Here is a 27453-nt window from a genome sequence, read left to right as displayed (position 1 = left end):
CTGGCCGGTCATTGCTATTTGTTGTCTTCTCTACATCAAATGGTTGCAGCCTTAGATCTGCACTGCAAAACTTACGCAATGACGGCCGGAAATTGTAAGATCACCTCGTTTTAGGGTCAAAGCGTGCCGGAAGGAAACTAATGGTAAAGGGTCCTTGGTCAACAAAACCATAACTCTCACCAGAAGTTTGTGTTACAATTTAATATGCCACTATCGTGGCACCATGCAGCCCAGGGAAAGGCCTTGCAGTTATTACTACACCCTCCACCAGGTGTGATAACGATGCGAGTCCAATAACATCAGTACCAGCGGAGCTCCGCAACACATCATCGCCGTGCTAAAGCGAGTTTGTTCCCGCAAGCGTTTCCAGCTATGAAGGACATCTTAGCTCGGTGTTCGGGATGGAGGTGGTGGGGCTGGGTGGTGACTTTCTTCGTCTTGGTCGAGCTTTTCGTCATCTTCGGACCGTTGTATAACTTCAGTATTTTATTTGTGAGTTTGAGGAAGGAATTCAAATCAAGTGCTGCCTTGACTGGTAAGTTGGATTTGGTAAAGTTATTCTGTCCTTTTGCAATGCATGAAACGGAGGTTAGAGTCGCTTTTTAGTCTGGTCCTTTGGGCGTCTTAAATCAATTATAGGTGCATTGAGTGTCTTATGATACCATACATGTTTTTGTGACAACATTGATTTTGTATTGTCAATAAATTAAATCATCTAATCATATATTCATCTTTTTGTTTACTGTTTAGCATTTTATACACGTCTGTTTTAACTATTTGTTTTATTTGTTTATTTATTTTTTGTATTAGACACAATCAGAAGGGAACGTATAGGCCTATAAAGTCGAAGAGTTCGAATGTTTTAATCCTATAAAATAAATTTAAAAAAAATAAAAAATAAACTAAAAAACAAACTGTTAAACCTGTGAAAGTTTCGCTTAAAAAGATGGTAGCGTTTTTGAGATAATGCAAATTATTTTGAGCAGTTAGATCTACGCTGGAAGAATAATCCGTAACAGGAACACACAACCTGAAAAATTTACTGACGTTTTTCAAATTAAAATGTTCTCAAATTGCTTTATACCATCGGAAGCTACCGTAGACTAACCAACTTAGTTTGTGTTGACATAAAACTGATGAAGAAGTTCGAGACAAACAACATGCTCGTCTGTTTTTGCAACGCAAGAGCAAGCTTGTAAAACAATTTAACATTCCTTGTATCTATCAATCTGTAACTTAGATAGGAATGTCTTGTGTTCGCCATTAGTAGTTTTGCGATGTGCGATATCGATCCAAACACATGGATTGACCTTGACAAAATTGCAAATCTTTCAACCATCCAAAACAGCGTAACAAAAAAGAAACCAAAAAGTATGGGGAAATTAAAAGTTTACGTTTTTCTCCTCTTTCACCAACATAGGTTAATGATATCATTGTCAAATCGTACGTGCATGCAAGGGTTTTTGGTGTATAATATGAGTGTACATGCGAAGCATCCGGACAAAATTTCCGTTGCGACAAAACCTTCAAAATGTTTATCAGCCTTTTTCGAGGAATGGTTGGCGTCAAAGTCAATGGATTGTCTGTAATAGCGGCCACTAGTATGCATATTGAGTATCGTTATCACTAATTACTTCTGCAGAGCCTGTTTACTCATTTTATGTGACCTAGGTAAAGTTTGCATCGGTTGTCATTTTTACTTGCCATGTAACAGAAGTTTTTCTATACAATGGCTCAAGAATTGGCAATGCGGCAGCTAATTTGATGATGCCAATTCCACTGCACGTTACCAAGTAAGTTTTTATGGTAACAGTTAGTTTGAGAAATAACCTAAAGTAAAGTGTCCAGTGCCTTGAAGAGGGAACTGAGACACTGAAACAAATCAATTTTTACCAGTTATTATAGGGATATTTCTATTTCCATTATTTCTACCTCCGTTCATGTAGGTTAGACCATTAAACCAGAGCATGATTTCGGATAATGTATAGAGTGTGTGATGACAGGGTCAGAGGTTGTGTATGGCACTGAGTGAACGACTTATTAGTCAAACAACAAGATTCGAGTCACATGACGAACTCACGTCATCTCACGGATGTGATTTCATTACACGAATGCAATGCAGGTCAAAAGTCAAGGCATATAACCCCCGATGTTAAGTTACGAGAGAACATTGAACAAAAAACAAAAAACACACACACCTTTGTCGCATAAGTTGTGTGTTTTTAGATGCCTTGAATTAGAGACCTCAGCTGATGGGGGTCTCTTATTCAAGTGTAGTGTTTTAGTATTAAATTATTTTTTTTGTTAAAAACTACGTTACTTCAGTGAGCCGTTTCTCACAATGCATTATACCATAAACAGCTCTCAATTGCTCGTTGCCAAATAAGTTGTTATGCCCCAACACTTATTTGAGTCATCACACCAAGTGCCTTCAAGCTCCGAGCAATAACATGATATGTAACCGACGACAAAACCGTCCCAGCATAATTCCCCTTGTTATACAGCAACACAACTTGTCTAATTGAATGTTCGTGACGTGCTTCCAGACTCCATACTGCCCATTTCAGGACCTTCGACAGTGCGAGACGCTGTGTAGTCGCAGCTGATACAGCAGTAATAGACCATTAAGAATGTTAACGTCCTCACGGCGAGACCAATTTCCACCAGATATCATACCACAACATCTGATTGAGTACGTTGTTTTTACACCAAGGTTAGGGTTGGAAGTGAAGGCGCATTTTTATTCGTGCTAAATTTTATAGGCACTGGCACTATTGGTAATTACTCAAAATAATTAAGTGGTGAAGAGCAACGGAGAGCTATTGATCACATTGTGAGAACCGACTCCCTCTAAAGTAGCGTAGTTTTTGAGAGAGGTATTTTTCATATATAAGAATGAAAGCACGCAACATTAGCGTAACAAGTTTTTTTTTTCGTCCATATATATCTCGCAACTTCGATGAACTACGCGGAGTTCAAATTTTCACGGGTTTGTTAGTTTTATTCATATGTTGAGATACACCAAGAGAGATGGTATGGGTAATTTTACCACACCACAACCGCCACAGATCAGTATGCTTAAACTTTTTTTCTGCGGGGAGCGTGGAAAGTAACAAGTTGTCCATGACATGACCTGGGCCCAATTTCATAGAGCTGCTTAAGCACAAAATTTTGCTTAAGCAAAAACATCCTTGCTTAGTAAAATCAGATTACAGGCCAAGACTCCACTCAATTGTTATGCTAAGTAAACAACAGCTAAATACTAGTCATAAGCAATGTATATTGCATGAAATTTTGGCCAGTAACATATGTAAAATAAGCGAGCTATTTTCGTGCTTAAGCAAATTTTTCGCTTAAGCAGCTCTATGAAATTGGCCCCTGGAAAGAATGTAAAGGCTATTATAAGTATTGCGTCCTTAACGGAGATTAATTATCTCGGTCTCTTCCCTTCGATGGCTTAACTATTGGTAATAACTCAAAATAATTTCAGCATAACGCATAATTGGTAAATGAGCAATGGAGAGCTGTTGATGTTATAACGCATTGTGAGAAACGGCTCCCTCTTATCATTAGAGCAAGGGTCTGAAGTAATATGCACCGAGTGAGAATACTGGTCTTTGACAGTTGTCATAAGTGTCAAGTGCCTTTAGGGACCGTGGAGTAAATTATTTTTTACATCGCGTATTAGGAAGAGTAAAAATCACAATCTCGTTGCTTTCAATTCCTGGTGGGGTACTTTTGGTAGTGACCTCCAAAAAGAACCAAAAGTTCCTGTTTACCCGACAGCCCACCGGCACCCTGCGCCGTTACATCTCAAATGTCATGTTCAAATTCCAACCATGATATCGAGGGCAACTTATCAAAACACAAGTGATATATACTGTTAAGGCACTATTTTTAGACACCTTTGGAAATTGTCAAAGCTCATAATTATTATTCTCACTTGGTGTTTTCAAACTAATGCACAACATAGCAGTTTTTACTCAATATCGCATTGGTCGAAGTTGCAAGAGAATAATGTGGCCAAAAAGAAAAATGTGTGTGCTTTCAAATGCTAAACACTAATAAAAAGCTCAGGGGTCGATTTCACAAAGAGTTGGGACTCGTCTTATTATCTCGCTATAACTTAGGATTAATCTTAAGGTTTGCATGCTACAGTGCATGCAGGGTTGGGACTGGTCGTAAGTCCTTAGATTAGTCTTAAGTTAAGAAGAGTTTTTGTGAAATCGACGGCTGAACTCTTTTTATCCAGTAGGCCTAATAAATAAGAATTTTTAAACAGAGGGAGCCGTTTCTCACGTGTTATACTTTCAACAGCTCTCCGTTGCTTGTTACCAAGTAAGTTTGTATGGTATACAATCATTACAATTATTTAGAGTAATATACCAATAGTGTTCAGTGTCTTTAAAAAAAACCTCCACCCATATAAGTTATAGCAATCAGAGATAGTCGAAAAGAGTTCCAGGGGGTGCGAGGGAGATCAATCGAGTATCAAGTGATTACAGAGCAATGTGATATTTTGACCTGTTGAATTTAAAACAATCTCAGTTCCCAATCTCATGGTTTAAGTTGTTATGGTCACAACTATTTTGAGAATTAACCATAAGTGTCCAGGGGTCGATTTCACAAAGAGTTAAGACTAGTCCTAACTTTGGACTAGCCTTAGGAGATATACAAACTGCATGGATAGTCATTTTTGTTTGGGACGAGTAACTGGTCCTAACTCGAGATAAGACTATAGTCTTAACTCTTTGTGAAATCCACCAGAGTTAGGACTATAGTCTTAAGGAGGAACTGAGATTGAAACAAATCAATTTTTACCAGTTATCATGGAGGTTATTTCTACTTCCAATATTTCTACCTCCATGCAAATGATTACTGAGCAATGTGACATTTTGACCTGTTGAATTGAAAACAATCTCAGTTCCCAATCTCAAGGTTTAACTCTCGATCCAAGCCGCGCAACAAAACCGTGGGATGAACTTAAAGGCAGTGGACACTATTGGTAATTACTCAAAATAATTAATAGCATAAAACCTTACTTGGTGACGAGTAATGGGGAGAAGTTGATGGTATAAAACATTTTGAGAAACGGCTCCCTCTGAAGTGCCATAATTTTCGAGAAAGAAGTCGTTTTCCACGAATTTGATTTCAAGAAATCTCGAAATCAACCATCTAAACGCACACACCTTCGTGTGACAAGGGTGTTTTTTTTTTCGTTTTTTTTTCTCGCAAGTTCGATGACCGATTGAGCTCAAGTTTTCACAGGTTTGTTATTTTATGCATAATATGTTAAGATACACCAACTGTGAAGGCTAGTCTTTGACTATTACCAATAGTGTCCCCTGCCTTTAATGCAAAACAATGCAAGTCCAAATGGAAACTAGGTCATTTACCGGTTCGGAAACCATTCCTAGACAAAACAGCACTGTTATGACATTGTACCTTCAAAACAATTATCCAAACTTTCCTTTTCTTAGAGGTCAACTCCCACCTAGACACTTCAATGACTCAAGTTAAAAGTCGGAAACGAAAGTGGTCTGCCCGGCCGGGTGGACCTCGCTCCAATGGTGCACGGACGTAACGGAAACGGCGCGCCGATCGACAATGATATCTTGACCTTAGACCTTTACAACAATCCCAATAACTTTCCTTTCTTCAAGAGCAAACCCCATCCATGTCCTTTGACCATGAAGATTTCAGGCAGGTCGGAAACGAAAGTACTCAACCGGATGGGCCATGCTCCAAAGGTTCACGGACGTGACGGACACGGGGCGTTGATATGCAATGACATTACAATGCCCAAACCCCCTCCCTTTCGAGGGTGTGGTGACCGATTCGAGAGACCTTTTTGGGGCCCGGACTCCGGGAAATGTGGAAGGCTGACTTGGTGCCCCGTTTGGTTACAGGTACAACAACAAAGCTGATATAACGAAACACGGCAATCAGTGAGCTAACCCGCCCCAACATCCTAAAATCTATAAACTCTCTCTGAATATGGCTTCAATATTCCCACCGCTCTAAATAGAGCTAAACGAGAAGAGCAGACGATGAAGAAATTTCAGTTTTAGATAAAGGAAGAAAACCCCAGAGAATTATACTCCAGGGGAGACCCCCGCAGTCAAGTTCGGACTGACACAATCTACCTAGTAGTAGTACCCCCGGTATGGATTCGGACCGGGTCCTAGAGGGGAGAGGCGAGGCAAGACGCCACTTAAGACACAAACCCGACGGGCCACTCCGCTCAGCTGATACGCTTGTGCAAGTTTCGGGATAATAAAAAGAGACACAATCATACAGATGAAATCTTAAAAAAAATACATCAACTGCAGGTTGTCAGTTATATTTTGTGAACCGTGATTTATCTTATATTAATTAGCCGGATCGCGTCTGTCTGCAACCTAGTTATAGCGCAAATTCTGTAATTTTGTTGAAAATGAGCTGAACAATTAAATATTATTAAAAATACAAGACAATACACTATAAAACAAATAGTAGGCCAGCCAAAGTGTAAAATTACACTTTGGACGGCATAGTTTGTTAATGACCGGCATCCATGCTAGATGTATGGATCATGGGCTCGGGAAGACGATTAGGGTGGATGCCCAGCTTGATTTTGAATTTCAAGGTCATTTTGGGGTAAAAAGGTCAAAAAAGGTCAAAAATCAATATTTTCAAAATTTGCGTCAAATGTATTCGTATTTGATAGATCTATCCATAAAATGTATTTTTAGCTTTATGTTGATACTACAAGTCTATGTAATTAACGTATAAACTTTGACCTTGTGTACAAATGTATAGCAAAACGAAGTGTAAAAGTGTGGTTATCTTGAAAAGGGTACATTTTGAGTACACTAATTGTTTTTGCACTCCCCATGCTCATTGGTGCATATATTGGTTTCAAACAACTTTTTTTGAAAGGTAAATATACCCAGGCAGTTTTTGAGAAAAAAAAATAATTCAAATACCACCTTCATGTGGGGTCTTAACGACTCATTTTAATGTCAAAATTTCAAATAAGGCAAAAAATTCGCATTTTTGAAATTTTCACAAAATTTGACCCCAAGTGAGCGATCTATCCATAAAATGTATTTTTAAGTTAATGTTGACATGCCAAACGTATGTAATTGACGAATAAACTTTGACCTTGTACACAAACGTAAAGCAAAGCAAAACGTAAAAGTGTGATTATCTTAATAGGGTATATTTTTAGTATACCAGCTTTTTTTGCACCCAATGGTGCATTTATATGTTTCAAACAATTTTTTTAAAGGTTAATGTACCCAGGCAGTCTTTCGAGAAAAAAAATCTCAAATACCACCTTCGTGTAAGGTCATATTGAGGTAAAAAAGTGCCAAAAATGTCAAAATTTAATGTATTTTTATTTTTTCGCCAAATTTTACCCCAGGCGGCAGATCTATCCATAAAAAATAGTTTCATCATCAAAATGACATGCCAAGTCTGTGAAATTATGAGTTCATCCTTTGTCTTGTACACAAACTCATAGAAAAATTTAATCTTAAATTGCATTTTCTCAAAAAGTGCGTATCTTGAACATTATTACAGTGTTTTTGCACTTTCTATCCCAGCAATGCATATAAACGTTTGAAAACAACTTTTTGGTGAAAGGTCAATATACCAAGGCAGTTTTTAGTTTAAACTAAATTCATATTACACCTTCCTCATTGGCCAATCGAAACAAGAAATACGTATGCTGATTCATGCAATTAGTTTGGTATAGTAGTTGTATAGTTTGACGTGCTCAAAAAATGCATGTTTGTATCAAAGTTATTTTAACACTCCCATTATCTTTCCAAGATTTGCGCCCTTATAAAATTAGCTCAAATCAAGCATCTGAGATAGGGGTAGTCTTGCAGGTAACCCCACTCTTTCTTTTAAGCTCATGTGTGTCTGTGTCAGTGTGAGAGATGAGACGTCCATGTATTCCTTGTTTATGCTGTGTGAAGTTTCAGTGCATCTCTTGTTGGCGGTAACATCTCCAGACACTTCTTCGCCTTATTTACCAAAGAGTTGGAGCCTGACAAGGTTGATGATTTTATACCAAGGTGCACAAGTGTTACCAAACTGCTCAATGAGAGCAAGTTCTCCATTACGGCCGATCCCTTAACACATATTAACTTTGCTTTTCGGAGACTTTCTTTTCCCAATTTTCATGTGGGAGAGGCATGTGAGAGCATGTAAGCTGCCTTTCAGGTTGGCAAGTCTCTCAGTTACTGCAAGTATTGGGTAATTAATGTGCATTTCTTTCCAAGTTTCTGACGCTTTTGAACACACAAAAGTGACATTTCTCCACCTGAAAAACGTCATCTCTCCTAAAGGACCATGGCTTCCGTAACATAAAGGAACCCCCGCCTGTACTATTCCTCATCTTTCCAGTAGACCCTTGCCCTGTCTACAAAAACGTCTGACAAGAACTTGAGATTAAGTTTGTTCAATAGCCCATACATGACGTGTAGGAGTGGAACCCCGGTCTTTCGATGAACTTTCGAATTGGCTTTTTCTTTCCCAGTCTCTTTGACAGTGTCACTGCCTTGGTGGAGCCCTCTCCAATCTAGCGATCAAGACCAGGTTGTAGGTTCCAGTGGCAGCATTGAGCAATTGTTGCAGTAACTTTCTGTCCGTTTTGATAGGCTTTTGTACCGTACATAATTCGTTTGGTTGAAACATTTGCATTGTACAGATCAGAGAAAGTTTTTGCGTAATGTTTTCTTCAGGGCGTCACTAAAACCATCAGTTTCTTGAAGCAGACGGTGCTTCCAGATGGTTATTATATACTGCGTTCCATGATCTTAGAAGATCACTTTACCACATCAACTGGTGCAATGTCTTTGGTTGTCAAAGATACCAGTGGTATCTCTCTCACAATATCAGGGTCTGTGTCATCGTCTTCGCAAAGGTTTGGTTTAGTCGGAACACATCAAATCTTACGGTTTGTTATGAAAGCTTCTAAATATCATCAACATCTCTGTCTTCTTGAGGAGTTTCATATCTGCCAGATGAACACATCCCTATCGATCAAAGTTACTGTGGTCATAGATGATGGGGACGGCAGCATTGCGGAAAAAAGCTCCCAGATTGGTGATCAAGTATCTGTCTTTCCGAGTCATGGATCTCAATCTCCACCATCACAATGTAATGAGACCACAGTTGGGAGTTTGAATTTCTGGAGTGTTGGTTGAATTTGTTTAAGCAGACTTAGTCCTCCCTTGAAAAAGATTTAAATCTCAAACTTTGGACATGCCCGTTTAAGTTTATTCTTCCTGAGGTGTATACATGTAGTGGCCGGGCAACTGTGACGATGGAATATTTCTGACCTTTGTTATGTCCACAAACTGATTGATCAAAGTGATGAGATTGTCAGTGCTGTCTGCTAGTGCCTGAAGAGTAGTGAGAATCTTTCTTCAAAGAAACTTGGCATAAAAGTATGTCAAGCTGTAGTGGTTTCGGTGTGCCTGGTTACCTGTAGCTCTGGAGTTTGCTTTGAATAATGGCACTCCATATAAGAAAGTATACAATGTATCGCTGCACGATACCCCCTACCCCCATCGTAGCTACAATGTATAGGCCTACCTAGGAAAAAACAACAATTAACTGCAAAAAGAATGTTCAACTTTGTTAATTCACTAATAAAAGTTGAGTATTTAACTGCGTACACGTACTTGGAAAGATTGGGAGTGTTAAAATAACTTTGATACAAACACGCATTTTTTGAGCACGTCAAACTATACAATATATCAAACTAATTGCATGAATCAGCATACGCATTTCTTGTTTCAATTTACCAATGAGGAAGGTGTAATATGAATTTAGTTTAAACTAAAAACTGCCTTGGTATATTGACCTTTCACCAAAAAGTTGTTTTCAAACATTTATATGCATTGCTGGGATAGAAAGTGTAAAAACACTGTAATATGCTCAAGATACGCACTTTTTGAGAAAATTGCAATTTAAGATTTAATTTTCCTATGAGTTTGTGTACAAGACAAAGGATTAACTCATAATTTCACAGACTTGGCATGTCATTTTGATGATGAAACTATTTTTATGGATAGATCTGCCACCTGGAGTAAAATTTGGCGAAAAAATAAAAATGCATTAAATTTTGACATTGTTGGCACTTTTTGACCTCAATATGACCTTACACGAGGGTGGTATTTGAGAATTTCTTTTCTCGAAAGACTGCCTGGGTACATTAACCTTTAAAAAAAAATTTGTTTGAAACACATAAATGCACCATTGGGTGCAAAAAAAGCTGGTATACTAAAAATGTACACTTTTCACGATAATCACACTTTTACGTTTTGCTTTGCTATACGTTTGTGTACAAGGTCAAAGTTTATTCGTCAATTACATACGTTTGGAATACCAACATTAACTTACAAATACATTTTATGGATAGATCTATTACTTGGGGTCAAATTTTGTGAAAATTTCAAAAATGCCTTATTTGAAATTTTGACCTTAAAATGAGTCGTTAAGACCCCACATGAAGGTGGTATTTGAATTATTTTTTTTTCTCAAAAACTGCCTGGGTATATTTACCTTTCAAAAAAAGTTGTTTGAAACCAATATATGCACCAATGAGCATGGGGAGTGCAAAAACAATTGATGTACTCAAAATGTACCCTTTTCAAGATAATCACACTTTTACACTTCGTTTTGCTATACATTTGTACACAAGGTCAAAGTTTATACGTTAATTACATAGATTTGTTGTATCAACATAAAGCTAAAAATACATTTTATTGATAGATCTATCAAATACGAATACATTTGACGCAAATTTTGAAAATATTGATTTTTGACCTTTTTTGACCTTTTTACCCCAAAATGACCTTAAAATTCAAAATCAAGCTGGGCATCCGCCCTAATCGTCTTCCCGAGCCCATGATCCATACATCTAGCATGGATGCCAGCCATTAACAAACTATGCCGTGGTTTTTTTTTCTAGAGCACTTTTTAAAGTTTGGCTGGTCTACTAAAATATTCCCTGCTGCAGACGCGCATTTACACACATTAAAAATTAATAAAGGGAACAGCAACTAAATTGAAACTTCCGTTTCACAACATTCTGTGAGCAAATCCTGGCTGCTGGGAAAGATTAGGGCCATTTTCATTTTCAAAAACTTGACACGATCACATTTTCTTTTTTTACAAATCCAAGGACAGAGCTATGTTAAAATTTCTCTCAGTACATCTGACCCGATCTAGACTTGTGGACAAGTGGACAAGTCGATTTCACTATGGACAAATTTGTTTCACAGAAATGCAGATCAGCATCTTTTGCATTTCACAAAATTGGGAAAATTCGCAACCTGATAGATAAACACACTACTGAACGCTTGATTCATGCTTATGTGGTGTGTCATCTTGATTTTTGCAATAGCCTCCTTTCTGGGATCTCGGCTCGTCAAGTGCAAAAGATGCAAGTTGTGCAGAACTCTGCAGCTCGTCTTATTTATCGTATTAGGAAACATGAATCTGTGTCTGTTATTCTAAGAGACTTACACTGGCTACCTATTCACTCTCGCATTTCATTCAAAATATTGTTGTTAGCATATGAATGTTTTAATGATTTTGCGCCTCCTTATTTGACCGAGCTGTTAACATTGTACACACCTTCTAGAAATCTTCGTTCTAATAAGAAAAAGTTGTTTGTTATTCCACCAGTGATGACTAAATCATATGGTGAACGCAGCTTCGTTCACACTGCCTCAACCTTGTGGAACAATCTCCCGGAACACATAAAAAACATTGATTCCATTATTAGGTTTAAGATTGCTTTAAAGACGCACTTATTTATCATTTAATTCATCCATTTTGTTTGTCACCCAGTACATCTTGTATTTGTATTCTGTTGTGTTTTTCTCAAGAGCGCTTAGGGACATGTTTGATTTCTATGTGTTATGCGCTATATAAGAATGGTTAATTATTATTATTATTATTTATAATGGTCTGTCGCGGTGAGATAGTCGAGTCGCAGTGATTCAGATTTCCATGATAGAATTATACTCTCGCGAGATCACTGCTCTCGTGTGAAGCAGCTGGCTGCCGACCACTACCCCCTCCCCCCCCCCCCCCCCCGCGATCAAATGGGACCGTAGTTGTGGGAGCTGTAGTCCCGTGAGCTGTAGTCCCGCGAGATACCGCCAGTGTCGCGGAGACAGTCGGAATCGCGGAGAGAGTCGGAACGCTATCACCGCGACAGACATTTTGACGACTTGTCCATCCACAAGCCTACACCCGATAACGCAAGTTGGGCACATCACATCGGGGTTTCATTCCTTGACTTTTGACCTGCTGTCATTCGTATAACGAAACCAATGACATTTGTGAGATGACGAAGTTCGTCTTGTGAGTCTTGTTGATGCGTGACTTCATAGTCGTACACTCAGTGTGATATGATTGTATAATATAACCCCTGACCCCGTCATCAGTCAATCCACACATACGAGTTCTACCTCTCTCGGGTTCGATGGCCTATAGTGATTGATACCTTCATGGAGGTAGAAATAATCTCCGTGAAACTTGAGATGCTTCAAGCTCAAGTTCCTTTCTTAAGGTATATTTATAGGAATGGTATGGATAAAACACACAGCAAAATTAATTATAGGGTTCTCCAAAAAGAGAATGGAGGATGGCATTTTTTCAAAATGGCCGCCCGACACATCTTTCAAACAAACACAACTGGGCCTTTTACTAGAGTTTGTATTGCTAAGATCGTTAATAGAGAAAAAGAGGGGGGAGGGACAACCTCTACACAGGAAGCGGGCAGGGACACTATTTTTGTTTTATACTTTTACTTGGGCTTACAAAACCATTTACTATCGAAAGTTAGGCTTCTAACCAATAGTTTGCATTGCCATTAGTTTTAAGCGTGATTACCCAAGTACCTTGTCGGAATGATGCGTGTAGCATCTAACTTAGTTCTAATATTTCCTTTTAGGATCAGTTGGTTCTTTAGCCAATGGATTGGTTTACTTCTTCAGTCCGGTAGCCGGACTCCTTCTGCGACGGTTCAGTCCCCGTACCGTGGTCATGTCAGGAGTAGTGGTCTACAGCCTGGGACTACTCACCACATCTTTCGTGCCCAACATAGGGCTTGCCTTCCTGACGTTTGGAGTCCTGCCAGCCTTTGGAGCTGGACTCTTGATGCACATCGCACCTCGTCTTCTATTCGAGTGGTATCCGAAGAAGCATAATGTGCGTGCTGTTAGTCTTGGATTCCTTGGAACTTCTGTAGGTAGCTAGAAGGTCAAAGTTTATTTCCTTTTCGTTGAGATTTCCTTTACTCGGGTTATAATTCGGGTGTTGTTGCTGTTTTGATTTGTCTGTGTCCGTTTTAGCTGTTGTTTGGTTTGATTTTTCCCCTCTTTTTTCCGGGGGTGGGGGGGGGGGGGTGTAAAGGATCTCCACGATCCAACAAACAGTATACTCTGCTCGTCTTCATTTTGCAGTTTCAAACAAATTGTATGTCTTCTTCCTCAAGGAATGTTGTCATTCGCTCCGTTCATGAACGTTCTCATTACACACTACGGCTGGCGAACAACCCTCAAGTTACTCAGCGGAGCCTCGCTTCTCATCGGACTCCTCAGTGGACTGTTCCTGTCACCCCCTCCGGTAAGACGACGCCAGTCCGTCAGATCATCTCTCTCGGTTTCTCCTACAGCCACTCCTACTCCCGATGCGCTGGCAACCATCACGCCACTTCAGGCCGACGAAAGAGAAGTAAACCTTGTAGATAAAGGCACATATGTATTCAGCGAAGAGTCTTGTTTAGAGACAGAGGTAGACGGAAATGAACAGGAAATTGCCACCCAAGGGGATGATAGTATTAGGGAACGGGTTGAGAAGAAAGAGGACATTATTGAAGAGATGGACTATAGGACGAAGGGAGTAAAACAAGCACTTCGATCCGCCAACGCTTGGCTGTATTCATTGTCTGTGATCTTTGCCATGATCGCTTGGGCTTTTGTCATCATAAATATGGTAAGCAAAATTCGCTTTATATGGAACTTAAAAACATTACCAACAAAATAGCTTTACCTATATCATTGTTTGAATTCATAAACAAAGAACAGAAAAAAAGTAAAATGGTGGCAGAGGTGGGATACACATTTTGTTTGTAATACGAAGTAGATTACTATTCTTATCTCATCTCATCTTATTATGTGACAATCTGCAATGAGCATAGTTTGACTTTGGCCCTATGGTTAGACCACCGACTGTAAAACCAGCGAGGCGTTATCAGTTTTGTTCTTGTTACGGGTATGTTTATATACATGTATAAAGAACAGTTCATTGGCCTGGTTTTAAATAGTAGCAGAAGTAGGATAGCGTGTTTATAGGAAGCCGATTTAAACTGTGTTTGGCAAGCAACTATAGTGACAAACTTGGTACGCTAACCTCAACTAAAGTTGGCCTGCAAGGTCTGGTAAATTCGTTATTCGAACTGGGAAAACTTGACTTCTGGTTTTAAATAATTGAGTTTGAATTTTGTTTCATTTTTACGCAAACCTTTTAAGGCTAGCTTCATGAAAAATCTTGGTTTTTCTACGGATCAGACTTCGCTGGTACTCGTCATCATAGGTGTATGTGAGATCGCAGGGAAAGTTGTGACAGCTCTTTGTGGGGACCATCTGCCGTTCCTGCAGATACTCGCGTTTGCCGCCTCGTCTTTACTCGGCGCTGTGGCGGCCGGCTTCATGATATTCGCCAACAGTATAACAGATATGATCATACTTTCGGTCGGTAAGAAGATTATTTTTTCTTTGTCATATATTAAAGACAGTGGACACTATTGGTACATGTCATACACCAGTCGTCTCACTTGGTGTATCTCAACATATGCGTGAAATAACAAACCTGTGAAAATTTGAGCTCGATAGGTCGTAGAAGTTGTGAGATATGAATGAAAGAAAAAAACACCCTTGTCACACGAAGTTGTGTGCGTTTAGATGGTTGATTTTGAGACCTCAAGTTCTAAACTTGAGGTCTCGAAATCAAATTCGTGGAAAATTACTTCTTTCTCGAAAACTATGTCACTTCAGAGGGAGCTGTTTCTCACAATGTTTTGTACCATCAACCTCTCCCCATTACTCGTAATCAAGAAAAGTTTAATGACGTTAATTATTTTGAGTAATTACCAATAGTGTCCACTGCCTTTAAGGTACCGAAGACTTTCGATACAGACTAAAAACTCGAAGGACCATGCAAGAGTTAAAATAAAATAAACATAATTCACTTAGTCTTCTGATCGTTCATTATAGCATACACCCAAAATAACTTGATGTAGAGTACCTGCAAGCGCTGCAGCTATCATGGAGACGTTTTGGTACTCATATGAACGAAAACAAAACAGTTCTTGCGAACTTAATGACGCAAAACTCACCGCTTGGGTTCCCTTTAAGCCCGGACTTAACAAGGGAAATGAGAAACCTACGGCAGATGCTTAAAATGTTAAAATGCAAAATGTTAACGTTTCAAAAAGACACATGTTTGTTGCCACCTCGTGACCGAAGTTTATGCACTTCAATGATACATAATTAATATAAGGTCCTATACGGTTTGTTCTTTTCAGAACCACCTCAACCCAAACCTCCATAGTATATCGTACTTCCACTATGCACATTTTCAAATCCTTAACACTCATTGCATTGAATTTTTGTTTGGTCACCAGTAATAGGTGTACTGCGTGGTATTTTCTTCGGCATTGGATTCCCAGCTGGATTTGAATTAATTGGCAAGTCCTACGAACCAGACACCGCAACCAACGTTCTGGTCATGCCATGGGGTGTTGGTTTTCTGATTGCAGCACCACTCTCAGGTGAGGGAGCCCCTTTTAGTGAATGTCGACACCTTATCCCCTTGTTGGTAAAGTTGATAGAAGGGTGCTATCCCAGTGGGGTATCTGGACATTCATAAATACCGCGGACAGTTTTGCTACTCCTATTGCTGGAGAGCGCATCACGTGGGGTGTTTAAATGGTTGATAATGACCAGCTGGAGCTGTTAGTAATCGGCTGGCTTCACCGTGTCGGGCGGGTACGTCAATATTATCACGCGGAATGCGCAATTCATAGCTATTAGTAACAGCGCGTAATCCATTTCGGCTTGGGTCTTTATCACACGGCAACGACCCTGCCGGTTTTAAACGGCTGTTAAAGAACTCGTCGCTAGCCTTGCAAGCTATACACCCCACCTCTCTTCTCAAGATTTCTTTAGAATCCCATCACACAAAGAAAGTACAGTTGTAAGGGGGTAGGGTTAGGGTTAAGGCCCCGAGTGAGCAAAGAATTTCAGGGCACAATTTAATCCACATCCATGATTTATACTACGCAGGTGGACTGTTTGATTTGACAGGAGACTATACCCTGAGCCTGCTCGTCTTGATTGGATCATTTATTCTTTCAGCCGCATGCGCAGTTATGGTCTCAATCAGAAGGAATGTAAGATCCTTGAACTGCTGTTACAGACGGAGTGTAGACAAAGAAGGCCAAGATTCTCTCAATGATAAAGCGCAACATTCAACGCAAGCTGGGGCAGTGAACGAAGGTTACGATGTGGACCGCAATGAGTGATGGTTTTTACGTGACAAAACATTGTCATAGAATTATATAAGATATGTAAAGGTTTTTTTTCTGTACATAAGCAAATATAAAATTTATGCACTTCATCAGCTTTTTCTTTAAAAGAAAACCAATGGTGCAGCTATTGTACATACATAATTGATACAGAATTGAAAAAAAAATTGATAATGGTACATTTATATAATTATATTTTTCTTCAGTCGAATACAATTCGAAAACTGAATTCACTTTTCGGGATCAATGTCTCCATTAACAGGATTATTCATTTATTTATTTATTATTCCTTAAACTTCTTTTCAAACGTTTCTTCAATTTGAACAATACAACAAAGCTCACGACAAATCAAAGTTCTATTCCATGTCAATGGTTTTATTATTATTTTGTTTAAATTCTTTCAGTAAAGAACATCATCTTTCAATAAAACTGTACAGTCATGTTTAAAATCACATATTTCTCAATATGATTGCTAGAGAAGTATTTTCCATAAAGATGTTAAATTGATAGCTTTCCCGCAAATAATTCACTTTAAAGGGTCTATGTACTTTTTCCTAACACAAAACACAATGTCCACATATTAACATTAAACTTACTCAGTTTGAAGATAATGATAGTAGAAAGCTTCTATAATTTTACTTACTGAGGTGCTGTAGTTTTTAAGAAATGACTTAAATTATTTTCGTCTCAGTTTTAGCATGTAAAATCGTATTAACCAGTTATGCTATGTTTAATGTATAATATCACAATTGGTAAATGGGGTTTTACATGCTAAAATAATGTTCATCTCACAGAGACGAAAATTATTTTGTGGCTTGTTTTACTAATTTCTCAAAAAATACAGTGCTTCAGCAGGTAATATTTTAAGAGAAGCTTTCTATCATCATTATCTTCAAACCCTGTAAGTTTAATGTAAATCTGTGGACATTTTGAATAAGTAAGAAACCTTTAAAGGCTGTCTTTTAAAGTGAATTGTTGCTGGAAAAATAAATATACTTTTAAAGCGGTAGTTGACTGTATAAATAATGGCTCTGAGGTAAAATGATATTAAATTTAAGCCCTATCCTTGCCCTGTAAGATAAATTGAAAAACATCAATTCTTGAAAAATGTTTGCCCATCTGTTTTTATTAGTTCAACATTGTTTTCCCCATAAAAAAAAAAAAAAACATCCGCAAATTATGAAAATAGATTGTTTTTGTCAATGGCACATATCAAACTCAATATCAATGTGTTCGAATTATGGTGAACTGAGTTTAACCCTCCTACTATTAGACCATTCATAATTCTTACTTGCACATTTCTTTGTTGTCATTGCATATGGTATTAACATTTGTAGTGTTGTGGCAAACTGGACTACAATTCATAACTACATGAAACCCCAATTGTTGTTAAAGGGTGGATGCACAACACCCTCCAGTGATGCCAATTACATGGACATGTACAATCAATGAAATGTATACCAGAGATTATAGCGAAATGGTTTTAGGGACTGTTTGATGGGGAATCATAATGCCGTGCCGCCACATGAGAAAAAAAAGCTCTACTTTATCATGTGTCCAATAATATACATGTATGAAACATTTTTGTAGTGTACTGTATTGTACACGTACATTATAAAATATCCAAACAAATCATATACGTACTTGATAACTGTGATTGCATACCAACACAACAAGTTCACAACTAATTGTGTAATAAACTGTACATGAAAAATCCAAACTTACCGTGCACACATGAACTCTTATCGAGAACGTACAGGAGTATTTGTGATTTATCATTAGCATATAAACAATCAGTTCGAATTTATCATGTATGTACAGGATAAGTTGCGACTTGTAGTGGCAGCAATACACTTCCATACGATTCAGCCGACACAATTTAAAACGAAATTGTACTGCTGCCTCACCATTCAAGACCACCATAGTAAACTGTTGCATTATTTTAAAAAAGAGACAGAGAGTAGGAGGGTTGAATTGTTTAAAGGCAGTGGACACTATTGGTAACTACTCAAAATAATTATTGGCATAGAACCTTTCTTGGTGATGAGTAATGGGGAGAGGTTGATAGTATAAAACATTGTGAGAAACGGCTCCCTCTGAAGTGACGTAGTTTTCAAGAAAGAAGTAATTTTCTACGAATTTGATTTCGAGACCTCAAGTTTAGAACTTGAGGTCTCAAAATCAACCATCTAAATGCACACAACTTCGTGTGACAATGGTTATTTTTCTTTCATTATTATCTCCCAACTTGAATGACCAATTGAGCTCAAATTTTCACAGGTTTGTTATTTTATGCATATGTTGAGATACACCAACTGTGAAGGCTAGTCTTTGACAATTACCAATAGTGTCCACTGCCTTTAAAATATGAATGAGAGAAAACAAACATCTGAATACATGTCCATGCAAATAAAACACTTCAGCACATGTGTATTACCTGGTAAGGTTCACCACGTAGTTGGTGTTGACTGAAACTTGAAATGTGGAGTGCAGCATCAATCTGACAGGAAATGTCTGTGGATTGCAAACGATTCATGAAGGAGAAATAAGTATAATAGTACTGCGTAAAGGGTTTGGGTACTTTTTGAGACACAAAACACAATGTTCACAGATTTGCATCAAACTTACTTCGTTTCTAGAAAATGATAGTAGTTTTTGAGAAATGAGAAAAACAATGTCATGAAAATACTTTTTTTCATGCTGCAATAATTTTCGTCTCATGATCACAGAGACAAAAAATATTATCATGTCAATGTTTTACTCATTTCTCAAAAACTACATTACAGCACCTCAGCAACTAATATTTTCAGGAAAGCTTTCTACCATCATTATCTTCAAACTGTGTTAAGTTTAATGTATAGTATATATCTGTGGACAATGTTTTTTTATTTCCTACAAAAAATACCTAGAGCCTTTAATAATATGTTGATATAACAGCAGGATTTGGTTGTCCCCATCCCCCTTTCTCACAACCATTGCTCCCCCACCCAAATGAGAATATAATACTTAAATGGTGAACAAAATTTTCTCCCTGGTTCCTTTGCCTCTTAATTAGTGCCAAGTCTTCAATCACAAGGCGTACATCAAATGCATGTTCTGAGTAGCCTCGTCCCAAGGCTGTCTGGATCTTAAGGCTGGCTGGATCTATTTATGAAATTTGAACGCCTGTCCTTGTCTGAATATGACATGTCTAAACTGGCAGCTGTGACTATTGCCAAGGGCAGTATCATGATTGAACGGCTGTGGCTGTTGCTATGGACAGTATCATGCTTCAATGGCTGCGGCTGTTACCATGCGGCTGTTACCAAGGGCAGCATCATGCTCCAACAGCTACGGCTGTTGCTAAGTAGGGCAGCATAAATCTTCAAGAACTGCAGCTGTTGCCAAGGGCAAAAAAAGAAAGCTCCAACTAGTAGGGATGCAGCATGTAATAATCTTAAATGACTTCAAGTGTTGCTTAGTGTAGCATAAATCTTCAATGTTTATGGCTGTTGCTAGGGGCAGCAATAATCTTCAATGGCTGTGGCTGTTGCAACATGGTGTAAGGTTAGCATGGAGCTTCCATGCAGCCATAGCCTCTAGTTTGAAAACACCCTGAACTGTAAGTTACAATGTGAGCAACACGATTAACGATGTGACCATTGATCTCCATTATACTGACTGGATAGGACATCGCGTCTAAACGCAGGCCGCGCGAATATTTTTTAAAACGGGTGAAGACCGTTCGTCACACGAAATGCGCTGTACACTTTTAAACGGAGTTGCTGCAAGCAGAGAGAAGTTTTCGTCCTTTTAATTGTCATTTGGGGATAAATACAATTGGAGTCGGATCAAACAAACTAAAAATGCTGATGGTGAAGTCGTGCGCGGCTGTCAATCACTGGAGGGAAAACTGAGTCGGCAAAGGGATTGTCTTTCCATAAGTAGGTAGGCCTTTGCATTTTTTTAGCGATTCATACTATTATTATTATATCTAACGTTACAAATATAAGCCGGAAATTTAAACTATCTTTCATAAAATAGTTATTATAGGCCAAGTGCTTGTTATTTTTACCGAGCAATACTATTTTTGTTTTCGCTCCGTTACAGATGGTTGTCTGGAATCGACGAGGACGGGAAGCCCGGATTTCAACAGATGTTTGTCATAGCATCAATAATTAAAAGGTCCGGGAAAGCGACAAGTATATGCGAATTATGTACAGACGATACAAGTTCGTTGAGAGGATCAGTCATCTCGGAAATAGCCGACTTCGTTATTTGTGACCAAAATAAAAATATTTATTTCTGGCGGAACAGTAAAACGGTTATGGAAGTTTTGCTGTTGGGATTGTTTTTCAATTAACATGATGAATAGAAGCTTCACAATAAAAAGTTTAAATTTGTTAATGGAGTCAACTCTCACTTATCACATTGTATTTTGTTTTCATCTTTCTTGTTCTTTTCCCTCGATTTTAGCGAGTATGTAGTTCTCACTCTAGTGCCTACTCGAATTGTTTATTCTAGGAGCGACTCTTGTTTTGTCTTTATATGGTTTATTGCCATTTTCTCAATGAACTGAAAGAATAAAAAAAACATGTACCTGAATCCCAATACAGTTTCTCGGCCGAGTGTTTGTTTAGAAATTTAAATATCACTATCATAATACTAATAGGGCATTTGATAGAAACAAATGTAAAGTTAGTTTGCTTTATTGCATTTCACTCAGAAACTTTTTCATACTTCAAACTATCGATCGTCATGTTTTCCCCACATTTCTATTCTCAATTTACAACTTCAACTGACAGACTCAAACCCGACCAAGTGCACATTAATTTACCCGTTTGAAGGAATTGCGCCGCCATTGTTGGGCCGCGTGTTTATGCACGCAGCATAGCGCAATGTCCTATCCAGTCAGTATAATGGAGATCAATGGATGTGACCTCTGACGTCACTCGAAAACCATAACATGATTCGCACGGATATCGCCTGGCAAATCCTTTGTATTTAGAAGCCAGCCAGCTAGAAAGTACACCCAATCTTATACGACTACGCATCTTTTTGCCCGGAGAAACATGACTTGGACAGTGTCTCGTCAACAGAGGGCAGTTTGAATGTAAACAGAAGTCGCATCATCTAGTGTTTTTCTGCACACTTCAATATCGGGTTCCACACTCCTATACAACTCAACACTCAACCAAAGTTGTTAGCAAATTAGTTACTTTAGACTTGCCTTCAAAATGTCCTACTAGTTGCCTTTCCGTCGTCTAAGCATTGTTTTCTGCAGATCTGTTGAGAAATCTCAAAAACACTTGGCATATTCCTGAACAACAATATTCCAATAGGATTTGTTTACACCGGAAAGGTGTAAAACAAAACCAGGTCAGAATCTATACAATTTGTATCAGATGAGTTGAACAGCTTGCAAAGGTCAGAATAGTTTGAGGAATATACAATGGTAGATGAACAGTTTAACTTCCCAAGATGGTCCGTCCTTTTGAGCTATGAACACAAGTTTTGAAACCTTTTTCTTCCTCAAGAAATATCAAAGGTACCGCACTCTAAGACTGGTGGTAACAGAAACAAAAATGATATCAAGTTTGAAGGGTGAGTGTCGGCTTACATAAATTGTACATCAGTAGTTTCAGTGGTATTCACAAGTACAAATGCATAGCTAAACTTTGTAAATGGTGAAAACGGTCATTTCATGGACATTATCAGTGTTTTAAAAAAAAAATTACTTCAAATTATCTCATAACATCAGAAATAACTCTGATTCAAGCTTGCATGCTTCATTTTGAAAAGGCAAGGGCACCAAGGCATTTTCTCCCCGTGAAGGGCAGGCTATGAGGAAACTGCAAACTTCTACTGGAGCATTTCAAGGGCACCAAGGCAATGACCAGGGGGCATCAAGGCAATTGCTTCGTTGCCTCCGTGAAGTCTAAGGCCTACTAGCTGGATGGACAATGGAGGGAATACAGCAAAACAAAAAGGTTGTCGCAAGTACGACTTTGCAAAAAAAAACAATAGTGGTGTAACGATTTGGCTATTTATTCTAATCCACTTCTAAAAATACAATTAAACAAAGAACAAGTTTCCATAAAAAAGGACCTTACAAAATATTGCTCTAACATTTTAATTAAGAGACAGTCCTTTCAATGCAGTCAATCCAAACAGTTTTGTTTTCATCATGGTTTTCAGCTGCCGAATAATAAAAAATACAAATAACCATAATACATCATGCTTATCAAATCCAAAATCTATTTTCAAGTTGAATTTCTGACCATACATGTATATTGGCACAGAAACTGTCTATTTTGGAAATTCGAATACAGAGTTCCATGGCAACATCAGTGGAACTATCGCAACTATATGTATAGTGAATAGGTTGGAAAGTCGCATTTGCTTAAAGGAACACGTTGCCTTGGATCGGACGAGTTGGTCAAAACAAAAGCGTTTGTAACCGTTTTTTATAAAATGCATATGGTTGGAAAGATGTTTTAAAAGTAGAATACAATGATCCACACAAGTTTGCCTCGAAATTGCGTGGTTTTTCTTCTACTGTGCGAACTAACATGGTCGGCCATTTATGGGAGTCAAAATTTTGACCCCCATAAATGGCCGACGTGTTAGTCGACGAGGTAAAAGGAAAACCTTGCAATTTCGAGGCTTGTTTGTGTGGATCATTGTATTCTACCTTTACAACATCTTTCTACCTCGAAATTGCAAGGTTTTCCTTTTACCTCGTCGACTAACACGGTCAGCCATTGATGGGAGTCAAATTTTTGCCTCCCATAATAGGCCGACCGTGTTAGTTCTTAAATTAAATGGAAAACCTTGCAATTTTGAGGCTAATTTGTGTTGGTCATTGTATTCTACTTTTAAAACATCTTTCCAACCATGTGCATTTTATAACAAATGTTTTTTTATAGACCAACACGTCCGATCCAAGGCAACGTGTTCCTTTAAGATTTGCCCATGAACTGCAGCAACTGATCTGCCCCTCACTGCCATGACTGCATTGTAATCAAACCAACTATCAGAACTTTTTGGACAGGCTTGCACCACATTCACATTTAAGATCTCACTGCTCTTTATAACGAGGGTTGACTGTATTTGCAAAGTCCTCAGCAAATGTCCAAGCAATGAGCCTAAAATTTCTAGAAAAGTGTTTCCGCAAAGTTTACAGGAATAATTGAGAAGTTTTGCATGTTCAATTTTGCGCACAACAAAATGCTATTCACACTGACCAGATGCAGATGTGAACAATTATTCGCTGATGTAGAATGTTAGAGCAAAGTTATGTGTTACAAGAAATATCAACGAATACAGAATAATTATTTTAAAAGCAGTAACATTTGACCTAAAAACTACATTTTTTTTAACAATGAAAAGAAATTTAAGTGAGCAGTTTCCGTTTATAAAATCTGCAACCTACAAAAGTCATCAATTATTCTGAATATCTAATTCATAAGATGAAAGTATTTACACTGATGTCTCAGATACCCAAGAAAACATCTCTTGAGTTTTTTTATCTACAAACCAAGCAAAAGATTTTTCAGGACTCGCGGTTCAATATTTCCATTTCTAGATGTTGCAGAAAAATTTCTTTTCAAAATGCGAGTGGCAGATTTATATAACATTCCAAGCACATGCTGTAAAACATCACAATATCCTTACTTTGAATGACTTAATAGAAATACTGGTAATAATTATGACAGACAATTATAACAAACACACATCACAAACAAAAATTCTTACGAGCAATGACTTGAAATGGCGAGATCTTGCTAGAAGGTTCCCATCTTGTCCACGAAGATGCCCTTGAAAGCTCCCAACTCAATGAAGTCTCAACATAACTGTCCGAACCATGGATGACGACTTGAGCAGTGAAGTACATGGAGTTCCCCAGGGGTCTGTTCTTGGCCTTTCATAGCTGCTTTATGCTCTATTTACACAACCGAAGGGAGATGCCTGTTGTTTTACTCACTGCTCCTCCAATTGACAATGTTGCTTGAGTCACATGACCTTGGTAAATACTCCGATGGACCATCTCCAAGTCTGCTCTGTTCCTCTTTCAAATTCACTGATGCTCCATTTTTCAAAAATATTCCCCAGTGACTTTTTTTCCATTGGGAAAAGTAACCCAACGAAATGACCCGGTCGAGATTTCAACCATTTTGAAATGTCCATCCAGTAATGAAATTGAAGTATACACTTTATCATCTCAAATTCCCCAAAAGAATGATGATACATGCATCGATCTCCTTTTTTTAAACATCACAAATCCTACCTCTGAAATTTTGGTCAGTAGAGATGGAGATTTTTACAAAATATTAAACAACCAAACGAGTGGTGTTTTTCAATGTGGAATCTTACCAATTTAGTTTACAGTTTCTAAATTAAAGTTCATACAATAGTTCTTGACAATAATGTAACTAGCTGTAACGATGGATATCTTGGTCATGAAGTTCCTGAAAGTCCTGAGAAATAAGAAGGTTGATCGAAAGAACAAGAAAAACAAATCAGCATCAAATCAAAGTTATACTAAACTCAAATGTAGAAATCACAAATAAAGCAATGAAGTTTTGAAGACATAGAATGTACAATGGAAAAAGAAACAATATTATTTTAACTTCATACATGTACATACTGAAGAAAATCTCCACTATACCAATGTCTTGTAGCTCAAAACTTTAAAGGAACACGTTGCCTTGGATCGGTGGAGTTGGTCTTTGAGAATCGTTCTGCAACCGTATGTTGTAAAATGTATGGTTAGAAAGAAATTGTAAAAGTACAATGAATACAATGATCTACACAAATGTGCCTCGAAATTGAGTGGTTTTCTTTTTACCCTGTCGACTAACACGATCGGCCATTTATGGGAGTCAAAATTTTGACTCCCATAAATGGCCGACCGTGATAGTTCGCGACGTAAAAGAAAAACCTTGCAGTTTCGAGTGATACTTGTGTGCATCATTATATTCTACTTTTAAAACATCTTTCTAGTCATATGCATTTCATAAACGGTTTCAAACGCTTTTACTAGACCAACTCGTCCGATCCAAGGCAACGTGTTCCTTCAACTGAATCAGTCATAAATACTTTTATGAGACCAACAACACTTCTTCCTTTTGATTTGAAAAAGCTTACATCAGTGAATTTGCATAAAGTATATGTTTGATTGGAAACAAAACTTTACTACATATAGTTTGGGGTTACTGGTCATAATATGCTAACATTTAACTGATTACAATAGTTTTGCAATTAAAGATTGGAAAATAATTTGTAAGCCTACAATTTGTGCTGAAATAAAGAACATGTTATGCAAACAATGCTTCAAGGGGTTGTACTAATGCAATACTTTCTCGAATTAATGTTAAAAAAAAAAAAAAATGTTTTGGGAAATATACTTTTCCCCAAAAAAAATCAAAGCAAACCCAGAAATTAAATAAAGCAGACAAATGTTGTCAAACTAAGACTGGTTTTACTCTTTTTACAGAAGATCCACCAGTATGAAAATAAATTTGTTTGTTCTTTGCTTAAGTTGAAAATGTAAAAGGAACACATTGCCTTGGATCGGTCGAGTTGGTCTGTGAAAAGAGTTTTTAACCGTTTGTTATAAAATGCATGATTAGAAAGATATTTTAAAAGTAGAATATAATGATCCAAACAAGTATCACTCGAAATTGCACAGTTTTCCTTTTACCGCGCCGACAAACACGGTCGGCCATTTATGGCAGTCAAATTTTTGACTCCCATTTAATGGCCGAACCGTGTTAGTCCACAAAGTAAAAGGAAAACCACGCAATTTCGAGGCAAATGTGTATGGAACATTGTATTCTACTTTTAAAACATCTTTCTAACCATGCACTTTATAACAAGCGGTTACAAACGCTTTTCAAAGACCAACTCGACCGATCTCAGGCAATGTGTTCCTGACTCTGGCATAGACATTACAGCTTGCCATAAGAAAATTTAAACTAATTGATTCAATACCATGAAAGAAGAGAATCTTTTCCATCATTTGTTTACTTAAACACTAAATAAGATTGTGGCTTTTGATTTAACATTTCCCTCACATCAATGCTGTACCCAAATATTTTGTACATAACTTCTTGCAAATCTTTTGCCATCATCAGAAAGCAACTTCTTCAAGAAATTACCTTAATAACTTGACATTTTTCCCAACAAATTTCAATTACAAAACTGATTAAATGTTCCAACAAACTGCTCTAGTATCAGAAACTTCAAACAAGCTCTCATGAAAATTGCAGGAATAAATTTTAAAAAGCAATATTCTTCACTTTGGAAACACCCCATCCCTTCAGAAACAAATGAACTTTCCATCGTGTTAGTGATTCACAAAATTGTCACATATAAAGTGCAAAGGTTTTGCAAAATCGCTAAGCCTACTCGTGTCATCCCTTTTTTCACTTCCAATCCTTATAAAAAAACTTATAGTACAAAAACATTTAAAAGAAAAAAGGTATGTATTAGAAGTCTACCCATATTTGATTTCGGTTTGAAAAAATCTTTTTACTAGAGTTGGACTCTAACCCTAACCTCCGGACTAACGTGCCTGCACTCTACCAACTGAGCTATCTAGCCACATGCTGGCGATCTCCCTATTTTACTCATATCTTTGCTCAGGGGCGCCAGCCAGATTACCAGGGTTGTATAACTTCTGACTGGCTCAGTTGGTAGAGCGCCGGCACATTAACCCCAAGATCGATGGTTCGAGTCCCATTCAATTGAATTTTCTTTGTTCAAACTCAAATCATTTAAAATTTACCCAGTCAGTTTCCCTTGTGTTTTTATATTCAAGTTAGTATTTGTTAAACATTTCCTCACAAAGCTGCATAACAAAAATG

The 27453-nt window shown here is 37.9% G+C and overlaps 2 protein-coding genes across 5 annotated transcripts in view; one reads left to right on the top strand and one right to left on the bottom strand.

The window, feature by feature from the left end:
• LOC139953494 (monocarboxylate transporter 13-like) lies at window positions 1–22457 on the top strand. Of its 3 annotated transcripts, none has more exons than XR_011787979.1 (7): window positions 1–535; window positions 12968–13264; window positions 13511–14010; window positions 14547–14772; window positions 15701–15847; window positions 16362–20526; window positions 20693–22457. XR_011787979.1 is itself a non-coding variant. In XM_071952915.1 (6 exons), exons 1-6 carry the CDS (start codon window positions 373–375, stop codon window positions 16598–16600), a joined length of 1572 nt encoding a protein of 523 aa, XP_071809016.1. In that variant the 5' UTR covers window positions 1–372; the 3' UTR covers window positions 16601–22457. The 3 variants fall into 3 exon arrangements, 1 of the variants encoding a protein (XP_071809016.1); XR_011787980.1 differs by having other exon boundaries at window positions 16362–20530; XM_071952915.1 differs by having other exon boundaries at window positions 16362–22457.
• A 152-nt stretch (window positions 22458–22609) lies between these two features.
• LOC139953493 (cleavage and polyadenylation specificity factor subunit 6-like) overlaps window positions 22610–27453 on the bottom strand; it is a 30674-nt gene continuing 25830 nt past the window's right edge. For both annotated transcript variants that reach the window (XM_071952912.1, XM_071952914.1), the window contains exon 16: window positions 22610–25062. The gene's annotated coding sequence lies outside the window, so the exon portion shown is untranslated. The remainder of the gene's footprint in view (window positions 25063–27453) is intronic.

The sequence above is a fragment of the Asterias amurensis genome, chromosome 22 (genome assembly GCF_032118995.1).
Source record: "Asterias amurensis chromosome 22, ASM3211899v1".
NCBI lineage: Eukaryota > Metazoa > Echinodermata > Asteroidea > Forcipulatida > Asteriidae > Asterias > Asterias amurensis.
Note: the sequence above shows the minus strand (reverse complement) of the source record. Positions and strands in the feature narration are given on the sequence as shown.